This window comes from Spermophilus citellus, assembly GCF_964194105.1.
Source record: "Spermophilus citellus genome assembly, chromosome: 3".
NCBI lineage: Eukaryota > Metazoa > Chordata > Mammalia > Rodentia > Sciuridae > Spermophilus > Spermophilus citellus.
In genome coordinates, this window is record NC_138184.1 from 202,387,101 (window position 1) to 202,400,154 (window position 13,054).

At 38.1% G+C, this 13,054-nt stretch overlaps 1 protein-coding gene across 1 annotated transcript in view; it reads right to left on the reverse strand.

Moving 5' to 3' along the window:
• AKAP9 (A-kinase anchoring protein 9) overlaps positions 1-8,651 on the reverse strand; it is a 142,540-nt gene extending 133,889 nt beyond the window's left edge. Inside the window, exon 1 of the mRNA XM_081288423.1 lies at positions 8,243-8,651. Within this exon, the coding sequence (XP_081144549.1) occupies positions 8,243-8,290 (48 nt within the window). The 5' untranslated portion in view covers positions 8,291-8,651. The remainder of the gene's footprint in view (positions 1-8,242) is intronic.
• Positions 8,652-13,054: the final 4,403 nt, after the last annotated feature.

The following is a 13,054-nucleotide window of genomic DNA, read 5'->3' on the forward strand; positions in this document are numbered from 1 at the left end:
CTTGCCTTGCACATGTGAGGCACTGGGTTTAATCCTCAGCACCACAGGAAATAAATAAAGATATTGTGTTCATCTACAACTAAAAAAAAAAATAGAAAAAAAAATAAAAGAACTGCTACAGTTCAGTGATCCATGTTAATGGTCAATGGGTATCCAGTGTTCATCAATAGTTCCCAGGGATGTCTGTTTGATGATTTATCTAATGAAACCATGTAGATAATATTAACAAATACAAGTTTTGCTTTTTTCATTTTTTATTTTTTAGTTGTAGATAAACACAATTCCCATTTTATTAAGTTATTTTTATATGGTGCTGAGGACTAAACCCAGTGCCTCATACCTGCTAGCAAAGTGCTGTACTACTGAGTTACGACACCAGCCTCACCAGGTTGCTTTTGATTTCACTCCCTCTTTCTACCTCATTTTCAAAGAAACTCTCTAGTACTCAAGGACTAAGGGAACACAGGATTCATGATTTCTATACAACTCTAAACCCTTGGCACTTGCAGACAAAACCTAACACAGTAGTAGTATTTGTAACAGTAACAAAACTGGAAATGACCTAAATGCTCACTGATGAGAATGGACACTGAGATAAATTTCTATAATGGAATACTATTGCAGGAGTGAAAATGCTCTAATGATATTGAACAAAAGGAAAATCACTGAAGACTTCACATAATGACACCATTAAGTTCAAAAACAGAAAACCAAGTATAGTTTATGTACACATATGTGGTATAAAAAGCAAGGTGATGATAAATTCAGAACTATAGTTAGCTCAGGTGCTAGGGGTGGAATTAGATAAAGATTTTAATGCATTGGTACATGAATATTTTTAATCTAAGTGATAGGTGTAGAGGTCTTTTTTTCACTTGTTTTAATCTTATATATATATTTACCATGCATTCTTCTGTAGGTGAAACACTGAAGTACTTTTAAAGTATGTAGAACTTCCTTCTGAGGGAACTGGCCAGTACTTACAACTCCTACCATCCATGACATCTGTTTTCACCCTCTTTTGATAAGAGGAGTGAATCAATTAGATTCTTCTCTTGAAAGTAGGGAACAAGGAAGTAGCAGAGCTGTCCAGAAAGGTTATAGAGAAGAGATATCTTGTATGAAGTATTCTAAAATTAGTGCATAACTTGATCATCATGTAATTACAACCACGCCACTAAAATGACCTCTAAATTACAGTACACATGATCATCCTACAAGATAAATTGCAGCCCAAGACACTTTTCTCTATATCCAATACAGCCAGTTTTCCTTCTGGCATTAAATAATCCTTACAGAAGCACACCAAGTAAAGTACCTGGCTTATAAGAAGTCATAATATATAATCACTCAAGTATTGCAAAATCATGCAAAGTGGCTCTATCAATGGGTTTTAAACTTTTCTGCTCTTTGAAAATCTTTTTAAAATAGTGAGACTTGGTTTCCATCATATTTCTGATTTTGGCATGGGGCGTGTTCTAAACAGTAAAAAGAATTTTTAAAAAGCTTACCAGGAGCTTCGAGTGTACAGCAAAATTTGGGAACCACTGGATAGCGGTTTATTTTATGAGATTTGCTTCCACTGTTTATATATTGTTTTTTTTTTTTTTTTGCCTTTTAAAAAAATTTTTAAAAATGTATTTAATGGGAAACCACTCCACTATATAGCATAGGTTGGGAAATTCATCCTATAATTTTTGTTCATACACAAACTGATGTGTAAATAAAGGAATTTAATATACAAAAATATGGAAATGAGATAAGAAATGGTGGCAAGAATGGCATCAATTTCCCATGGCTTTTCAGATTCTCTGAGGCCCTACTACACTTCTCCATCCTTCCTCTGAAATCTCTGCATTTTTACAACAACCCTCTCTTACCTCATCTTAACTAATCTTAGCTTTTGTTTTGAAACAAAGAAGTCCTACCAGAATTAGACTGTTTATATTCAGCGATCTTAATCAAATCAATACTTCATTTAAAAAAATGATAGTTTTATTGCTTCATTTGTACAACAGTAACACATACCTACCACCTGGTGGCAGCATACCTACCTAAAAATAATAAATTTTTTGGAAAGAACCCTTTCAGAGGTTAAGATTTAACACACTTAAAAAAAGGTTTTCTGCTATATTTAGGTTAAAATTCATACTACTTTTAAGTGATACATACAGCTCCTCATTATCTGATCCCAGCATATTTCTCTACTCTAGTTTTCTGCTATATAGCTTTAATCTTCTAAATTCCAACATGACAATGATTTTAAGAATGGCTCATAATTCTTTAAGACTTTTTACAGCCTGACAATATTCTAAAGTATTTTATACTAAAAGGCTAAATCTTCACATCAACCCCAGTACTAACATTTACAGATGAGTTACTGAGTTACAGAAAGGTTAAGTATAACTTCATAAAGACATATAGCCACTAAATGACAAAGTCACACTTGATCCCAGACAATCTGGGTTAGCCACTATAGGTTATACTTTTCTCAACAAAATTTTTGAAAAATTCCACTCAGATGTCTCATAAGGAACTTCTAATACAAAATATCCAAAACTGATTTCCCAATCTTTCCTGAAGTCAACAACTGAAACTGTTCCTTGTTTTTCTCTTAGTGATAACACCAACCTTCTATCCATGTTTTCTCCTTTACCAACCAATCACATTCTGATTTTATCCTCTCTATATTTCTTGATTATCTCCCCACACTTTCACTCCTATTTCACAGTCTTTCATTTGTAGCTCAACAGCCTCTAAATAGTTTTACCATCAAGTCTATCCTCCATACAGCTGCAAAATGGATCAATCTGAAACTCAATCTTTTTAAGTATCAGTTAAAAATAATTTTTTAAATGTAAGAATTTAAATGAATGAATGTATATGTAACCATATTATTCCTTCTCTTAAAATCCATCAACATATCCCACAACCTTCAGGATAAAAATCTCCTTAACATGAAATTCAAGACCCTCAGGATAGAGCTCAGACCTACCTTCTTTAGCTTTATCTCTTGCCATATCTTGCTTATACCTTTATACTCCAATAATACCAAGCTCTTGTACACCTTCCCCCAAGGAAGTCAAACTGTTCCACACCTCGGTGCTTTACTCTTCCTGTCTCATTTTCCTCTCTCCTTTTTCACCTAGTTTTTCTTGAAACTTCAAGGCTTCATTCAGAGATTATCCATGCAAGAAGCCTTCTCTAACTGCCAAATGGAATCAGATATTCCTCCCTTGTGTTTTTCATAGAGCCAGAATTATATTACACTGCTAAATTTATAAATATCTGTTTATGTTTCTGCCTACTAACTAAATGAAGCTTGCATTTAGCAGATTCCATGTCTTTCACATTCTACAGTCTAGCACAAGATATAACAAGCAATAAGTGCACAAATGTATTTATCAAATGAGTAAATAAATGATTCTCTGCACTTCACTTACTGTATTGTGGTTGACTTTCTACTCTATTAGAATGTGAAAACATTAGGGGCAGGCCTGTGGGTTCTTTATCTCTGAATCTACACCGACTTGCATGGAGGTCAAATAAATATTAAACAGATTAATAAGACTGAAAATACCTGAGTAACAAAACGAAAGGAACACTTTAAGATCAATGACTATAGAGATGTAATACTTTGGTTTTGCTGAATTCTAGTACACTTGAAGAACTTTTTAAAAATATAGCAAAAGTGATTTATAGGACTAATTTCATTCTAACTACACAACTGTCCTTTATTTAATTTTGTTCACTAATAATTGACTACTTTGTTTATATAAACATAAATAATTTTACTTGGAAAAAATGAAGTCACTTAAAATGGAGTTGAAATAGTTTGGTTGGTTCACTACAAGGATAGCCTATGTGATGCCATCTCTGTCAGTAACTTGTAAATGAGGTCAAGCCCAGCTCTGAAAATATTTAATAATGTAGTTAACATCTCCAAGTATTGGGCTTCTTGCAACATCAATACTGAAGAGATAGCTGAGGACCCAACAGCAAACCAAAGTACTATCAAGCATCAGAAAAACTGAATTGCCGTGAAGTCCTTTCTACTAGATTCCATTAGCCCTTGATTCTTATAAATCATTCCATTAACCTCAGTTTCTGGGTTCTTTTGTTACAACAAATCTAAAGCAGCAAGTTAGGGGAAGAGGCAAATGAGAAAATACAAAGCTGGACAAGCAAGTTCACAGGAAAAACCAAAAAACTGACAGCAAGGAAAATGGATAAGAATGACAAAAACAAAAAAGCGATCCATAAATGTCCAATAATATAGAATTCTGACTACATAATACAAGCGGTACTGAAGTAAGAATTAGAGTTCCATGACTACACTAATGTAGGAGACCTAGTTATTTTGCATTTCATGTTCTTGTTCTGTATGAGAGTCATACAACATTAACCTGTTTATCATACTGCATGTAATGTCTTTGTTTTTTAAATGATACCTGAACATTGTGCCTGATCATAAAAGAATAATGTTGTAGAGAATTTGTAAAATAAAGTATAAAAAAATTAAAATAGCCTATAACCCACTACCCAGAAATAACCACAACTGACATCTTGGTGCATGTTTTCTCAGATGTCTTCATATATAAATACTTACACATACCTTTTTTTTTTTAACCTGACATTATCTGTGGGCATTTTCCCAACTTGAAAAGTGTTTGTAGAATTATTTTAATGGCTACATAAAATAATTCATTCTCCTATTACTGCAGATTTTGGTTAATATAAAATACTTTACAAAGTATACTTCTATACTCTAGGGGTTGGGGTTGTGGCTCAATGGTGGAGCACTTGTCTAGCAACATGTGCAGCCCTGGTTTCAATCCTCAGCACCACATAAAAATAAATAAATAAAATAAAGGTACTGTGTCCATTTACAACTAAAAATTCTTTTTTTAAATTTATATACTGTATACGTGAGAAGCTATTTTTAAAATGATCATTTATTATAAGGTCTTGAGAAAGGAAATTTAGAGAAATCTAGAGAGAAAGGAACAGAAGACCAATTACCAAGAAAAAGATTAAAAAGTTGTACGTTGTAAAACTGTTATCAAATGTTAACACTTAAGTCTTATGAACAAATGAGATACTTGGAGAACCAAGTCTCTGAATAAATTTTGGGAAATGATCATTTTAGATGGTTTCTGGTACCAGAAATAAGAGACTTCTGATTAAGAAAATTCTGGATTACTCTTATTAAATTCCAACCTAGCTGGTAACACTGCACTCATTAAGAACTTATTCAGTCATTCTGCTCATTCATTCAAGAAGCAAATGTCAGGGACTGCCGTGTGCATGAGCTAAGCCCCTCCAAAAGCCTTGAGTAAAGGGGATATTGGACTGGCAACATATGCCACACCTTGTGTTATACCAAGCAAGCAAGTGGCCTTTACCCCCACTCATCAATGAAGAGCCTCAGCTCTGGGCTTGAGCAGTACCCAACAGGATTGGGCAACCCCTGCTGAAACACTATCCCCTGCCTTATTGGGGTGGAACATTCTATCAAATATCTTTTCCCTAATAAACAGAGGGGTTCCAAGTGCACTTGCTCTCTTGCCCTCTTGCCTTCCAGAGTGGAAGAGGACCCTTGAGGTGGCAGAGCAGGCCCACTCTCCACCTGAGAAACTCATGTCCACGTGTTGCATGATTCTTCGCTCTTTCCTTACTTTAATGTTGCAGCCAGCTCTTTTGACCAGCTCATCTTGCCAGCATGCACAGCTGGAGAGAAGCAAACACTTACTGAATACCTGCTATTTGAAAAGCACTATGCTAGGTTGCATTTAATTGATATTGAGAGTTTTCCTTATAAAATATTCTAGAAAATCAGTCAGTAGCATTTTAAATATTTTAACAAAATGTTGGGGGGGGGGGTAACATCCAAAATCCTACTGTATCTAACCTCTCACTGTACTTATTACCCAGGAGCATCTGTCTCTCCTACTTTGGAAAGCACAGACTGTTGCCATTTCTCTATTTCTACCTCTTGATCTAAGTTTGCTGATTATGTGTCTGTTCAAAGTTAACTATGTTTAGTAGAACTGCTTTATAAATTTTGTTTGGTGTTGAGGACTAAACCTAGGAACTTGTGCTCTACCATTGAGCTATACCCCTAGCCCATGAATAACTATATTTATAATAGTTTTTCAATCCCATTCTAAAAGCACGTTTATACAAATGAAATAATGTACATATTTTGTTTAGTTTTGTTTTTGCAGTAGTGAAGATAAAGGGCAGTAGTGCTCTACCTTTGAGCTATAATCTAAGCCCCCCCCCTTTTTTTCCCCTCAGACAGGATCTTGCCTCAGCCTCCTGAGTAGCTGGGATTACAGGCGTATACCACTGCAACATCTAAACTATTTCTGATAATGTTGTTTTCACTCTTTACCATGTCCCTCTCAGACTTAATCCTTTTAATGATTGTATAATATTCCGTTGCACTTACATGGCTGAGGAATCATGACCTCAGTAAAGAATTTTATACCAGATAGCTAATGTTGCAGCAAACATGTTGCCTTAAAAGCCTCAAGGATCTCTTACTGGAAACTGGGCTCATTTCTAGAGGAAAATAAACTATAATAAAAATTAACTTAAAAAGATTTTTACCCCATAGGTAGACTTTTGAAAGACAAATATATACATAAAGAAATCAAAATTCTACTTTGCCAAATCTACTTACAGCAAGCAATTTAATTATTATGAAATGTGACTGTTCAAAGTTAACTACGTTTACTAGAACTGCTTTACATTCATTTAAGAAAGATACATTTGGTAGAAGGCAGTAAACATTCTTAGGTAACAAATAAGATATCTAACCAGAACTTCCATGCTTTTGAAAAGGTACACAAAATTACTTTTAATCATTAGATGCAGAGTGTTTGCTTAGTCCCTTGGGTTGCACAACTGTAAGCAATTTTGGGCTTCTGAAAATGCCAATGTTCCTTCATTTATATATTCTAGAGTAAAAAACAAAATCTACCTGTTTACATACAAGCACTTAAGTCTTAACATTAAAAGGGGGAGATTATAAAAAAGTCAATTATATTTTAGAAATATGAAGCTGGTTAACATACACATTCCTTTAACACACTTCTGATGAACATCTACTACTGCATCTCTGCAGTAAGGCCTTTCTTTCATTGATTACTGAAATCATTGACCTGGTTTCCTTTGTTTATGTGGAAGAATGAAGAAAGAAAGGAAGAGAGGAAAAATAGTTAATTGTGTTTCAAGTAAGATTGTTATCCATTAGCTCTAAAAAGAATATCACCTATAAAAAGTAACTCATTGTAGGGAAGGGGGCCTTTCAGGCAAGCCTAAGGAGCTGCTCAAATATGTAATTTTTTTAAAAAAATGCTATTCAATTTATATTTTGTCTACGTTAAATTTTTCATGATGCCCCAAGAAGGACATCTATGCATAATACAGTTTTGTAATGTTTGCGTTACAATTTCCATACATATACACACGCGCACACACATAAAATTGGAACTTACTACACACACTACACACACACACACACACACACACCCAAAACAAATTATTTAAAGCAGGAATTCTAAAGCTTTGTTCCGTGGAATCTTTTCGTCTTCAGAACTTCCAATCCACAGGATACAAAACCAAGTGCCATGACAAAGACCTCCAAACAGGAACGTACAAAGACACGCTTTTAAAAACGCCCCTAAAGCCAAGTTCACAGCTGGCACTTGTGGCACACTCAGGCCACTGCTGAGGCAGCTGTCACAGGCCAATCTCACGCACGTCCTCGAGTGCCAGCGTGCCACCTAAGGAAGACAAGCTGATGATCAGCGCACAAATTCCCCACTGAATAAAAGGAAAGCTCTAAATCCCCGCCCTGGAAAACACAATGCCTGCACCACCCATAAAAGTCCCTTTAAAAGTGAAGGGCTGAAGGTTTAAAGGCTATTAATTACCACCTAATTATCAATACGGTTTAAAGAAAAGAGAGAGAGAGAGGTGTTTTATTGGGGCAGTGGTGAGAAAAGAGCCACACCATTCAATCACCACCGAAGTCTCGTCAGCTAGGTAGCAGCACCGGGCTTTACACGTCCTAGGAAAAGGGACAGGAAGGAGGGGAGGAAACCCAGACCCTGCAGCACCTCCCTCCCAGCGCAGCGCACCCGGCTGCCGCAAACTCGTTCCCCAGGCCTCCTCCCACCCTTTCCCGGCCACCGCCTCCCACCTCTGGCCCGGCGGTCCCCTGCTCTCCTACCTTCGCTCTACCAGCTTCGACCTTTCTCCTTCTTTCTTCGTCCTCCATGGCTTCTGCGGGGTAGGCAGGGAAAGAACAGGGAGGGGGTCGGGGTAGAAAGGAAAAACCGGTTCAGACCGAGGTGGGACGGCTAGCTCCGCGATCCAGGCCGCAGAGCCCAGCCGGGAGCTGCCTCCCCACCGGAACAAAACCAGTCAGTCGCTGCAATCACTCGCGAATCGTCCTGGTCCACACCAGTACAGCGGTCGTCACCGCCATCTTCGTCTCCACGTAAACACAGAGTGAGGCGGGAGTCAAGACACGTCACAGCGCGCAGGCGCCTCGAACGCCGTTGCCTGGCAGGTGCGCCCACGGCCCGCCCCGCCGGCCTCGCGGGCCGAACGTTCTAACCCAGTCCTCAGCGCGCGGGGGGGGGGGGGCTCCAGCCTGCCCGACGACCCCCACCGTGCAGGGGATTCAGTGCTTCCAGAACACGGGGGTTTTCCAAATTACACAAATAACAGATGCTTCTTGGGGCAATTGGCGAACGCTCCTGAAAAACCCCATGGGAAAGATGGGAGGGAGGAAGCGGCGGGATGCTAGCCTTCAACCTAGACTGACTCCCCCTGGACTCAAAGGATTGGGGGGAAACAGCTCCTTACTTCGTTAGCCTGAGAGCCCCGCCCTTTTTCCCAACACTGGTTCCCGCCCAATTTCGGGTTCATCCTTCAAGGCCCACCCCAAGCGCCGCCCCCAGATAGTTCTGATTTCTTTGTTCTTTGCAGGGTGACTGGGACGTTTCCAGTCAAAATTTACTCCCCTCGCACACCTCTTAGGGGCGTCCGTTCATCAACAGTGTTCTGAAAGAAGCCTGAACTTGGAAAAATAGGCAGGAAACAAAGCCGATCTATATTAACTTTCTAGCTTTAATGACTTAAAACAAGTTACCTATCATGTCTGACCTTACCTGAAATTTTTGGAAGGGTTGTTGGTGTGCTTGACTGCCCCTGCTATACTAAAACATCTGACTTAATGTCAGTTTTTTTTTTCTCTCTTCTTGTAGTTTCTTCATTTACTCTGCATGTTTTTAAATAATACTCCAGGACTCCCAGTTTCTTGATGGCAGAGACTTATCCTGAGTCTTGACATTATTACTGAAATGATGAGCCTACTGCTTTGCATGCAAGAGACACTTGTTGACTTGAAATGAAACTTATTTATAAATTGAGCATTACTCTTCACCTGATCCCTTAATCCTTCTGTTTTTCTCTGTACTCTCCAATCCTCAAATCCATTCCTAGGGTGAACTACACATTGCATTGTCTCAGGTTGATAGTTTCCTCCTTTTTTGAATCATGAGTTCAATCATAGAAGTAGTGTGAAGTGAAAGTTGGATTTTAAAAAGGAGAATTTAAAGAACTTAAATGTACATGAACAGAGCTAGTCTGCAATAGTCCTAATTTTTAAAATTTATAAATTTTAAGATCTTGTTTTCTCAAGCTCCCCCATTGCCAACTTGTAACACCCAACGGTATATTGATTGCCCTGTTATCTCAACCTGAATTGAGAATTGGATGAGGTTAGACAATTTACCATAGGGAACAAAGAATTGATACAAAAAAAAAGTTATTTACTCGGTCATATTTCAAACAGTGCAGAGATTTAAATACTGCCTGGACTAAAGGATTGTGTTTGTAGATTCTGATTGCCTAGACGGAGGAAGCCCCAGGATATTTGATAGATATTCCTTTTTGTTAATGAATACTGCTTTCTCAGTGGCTGAGGAAGTCAACTATTTGTTCTGGTGTGTGCTGAAAATATTCAAGAACATCTGCTAAAGCAACAAGTTTATTTCAATATTTCCCTTCACTAATAGCAATCAACCAAATACATTGTTTTACATGTAATGGGTGCTCAATGAATATTGAAAGTTGTGTGTTGACTTCCATCAAAAAAAGGAAGCATGTAAAATTGGTGCTCTAAGTCTTATTTATAGCATCTGTTCATTCATACCATGTTATACCATTCATACATTCGTGTCATGACACATCATTCATTCTCTCAAGTCATTCCCTAAAAAGATGATATTTCATAAAGAACTTGGAAAAGATGAAAGAGCCGTGGAGATAAGTGAGGGAAGAGCAAATTCAAAGGCCCTAAGCTAGAGTATGACTGATATATTAAAGGAAAAGCAGGAGGCAAGGGTGGGTATAGTGGAGTGAGCAAGGAGGAAAATAGTAGAACAGAGAGGAAACAGGGCCAGATCCTGTATAATTCTGGAGGTTATTGTAAGAACTTTGGCTTTTACTGAGTGAGATCAGGAGCCATTGAAAAATTCTTAGCAGATAAGTGACCTGACCTGACTTATGTTATTAAAGGACATCTGGCAACTATTAGGAAAAAGGACTCTGAGGGATCTGTTTTGTTCTTATTGCAATAATTCAAACGAGATAATGGGAGTTTGAACCATAGTGTAGTAGTAGTAGTAGAAGCAATGATATAGGATCAGATTCTGAATGTAGAACTAACAGTGCCATAGAAGTTGTAGATTGAATGTGAGGTTTGAGAAAAGAAGAGTCAGGGATGACTCTGGTGTTTTGTGGTCTGAGCTACTAAAGTGATGTAATTGCCAGTAACTTGGAGGAGGGCAAATTTGAAGATCAAGAATTCAGTTTTGATACAGCTTAAACATAAAAATTAGACATCCAAGAAGTAATGTTACCCTTAGAAATCTGAGTTTGAAATTCAGGATGTACACACAAGGCGTAGTCTCTCTTCTGTGTGTTCAAGTATTCTCCTTATCTTGTACTTTTAACTTAAAAAATGCACTGCGTTGGGGTTAAAAATCAACCACCAAATGGATCCCAACACCAATCTGTAGCCCAGGAGCTCCAGGATGCCAGGTGTTCACATGTCTAAATCCCTTCTCAGCACTGACAGTCAATTATCTCTTATAATTTAAAAAAAAAAGCACAAAATTGAGTAATATCGCATAAGAGTATCAGAAACTGCCTAAGTGGAAACCCACTATTTACATTTAAAACCTGTAGCTAAAGCTGCATCCATGACAATGTTGGCAAACACTAGTAGCCTAGCTTATTTTTGGCGCTCTCTCAGGAGCTCCTATGGGCCTCGTTCACAAGTTGTCATTGCTGTCTACCACAAGATCAAGCCTTGGATATCCTGGAAGTAGTGATGTGGTAGCAGGAGGGTCTTGTAGACCTCACATGCCCCCATGGTGAAGCTGGTGTTCTAGTACTTATTGGTCTTCACATGAAAAACTAGGTGAGAATGGTGGTCACGATTTCACCAAGCTTCAGTTGGTACATAATTGTCATCTTCCCTCCAGCATCCAGACCCACCATGAGGATGCACATTTCTTTTTTACCAAAAGGCCCTTGAAGAGATTTGCAAAGGTAGTCCCCATGCTCACAGGCTGATGGAAGCTACAGTGGCTGGTGACCAGCAGCAACTGCTCTGGGCCAGGTGTCAGTTTTTTCCCATAAGATGGCAGTACTCCTAAACCATGTTTAAAATGTTACCTTGTACTGAGTCTTATTCCTTCAAATATCTCATCAATAATTTATTGCAGCCAGGCATAGTGGCACACGCCTATAATTCCAGTAGCTCAGGAGGGTGAAGCTGGAAGATTGCGAGTTAAAAGGCAGCCTCACCAAAAGCGAGGCAATAAGCAATTCAGTGAGACCCTGTTTCTAAATAAAATACAAAATACAACTGGGGATGTGGCTCAGTGGTTGAGTGCCCCTGAGTTCAATCCCTGATACTGATCTCTTTACAAACATATACTCATTTTTCCTGCTTTTTCTAAAGTATCTGTTGTGAAATTGAAATAACCAAGTTTTGTTGATTACTTTCTTCAATTTTCCAAATCTAAATTAATATGTAGATGATCCATATAAAAGATCCTATGGTAATGAAACTGCTATATGACTATAACCTAAACCAAAATTATTTAGAGAAAACTTCCATCTGTTTCTTTGGTTTGTAGATCAGAGTAATTATCTACTCAGTTGCTTAACCATTTTGTCCACCTTCATGGTTTTGTTTCCCCTTAGAAGACTTTGCCAGTACCATTTCCTCTGAAAATTTCTAATCATCACCTGCAATGCAATGAGCTCCTATGGGCCTCATTCACAAGCTGTTACTGCTGTCTACCACAAGATCAAGCCTTGGGTGTCTTGGAAGTAGTGATGTGGTAGCAGGAGGGTCTTACAGACCTCCCATGCCCCTGTGGTGAAGCATCTTCCCTTAAACTATGCCCAACATCTTTTCTGCAGTGACAATACGTCCAACCTTCTCTATTTCAGTCAATGACCTTCTTCTAGTCTCCTCAACTTTTCATGTTTTGTTTCTCTCTTCCTCATCCATCATAGCTTATCAGGAACTATGTCCCCATTGTGCTTTCTTTCCCAGTGTCTCTTGACTCTTTCCCATATTGTCCTTTTTCATTGCAACCATAATAAACCAGACCCTTATTATCTCATATTTTGAAAATCACAAGAATTCAAGCTAGGACATCTGCTTCATTCTTCCCCATTACATTCCAGTCCTCATAACTCTATCAGATTAGCTTCCTAAAATACAAATTTTGCTAAATTCTCCCATTGTGTCCTACTGCCCATAATATGAATCTCAAACTCCCAGATGTCATTCATGTGTCTCAGTTTAACTATGTGATCCTAACTCTAATTCCTCCCATTCATCAATTTCCCATTATAGTCAGACAGATGCTCGCTAGGCATTAATAACATTTTACACATTGCCAGAAATCCACATAACAATATCACAGCTTTCACAAGACAAAGATTTATG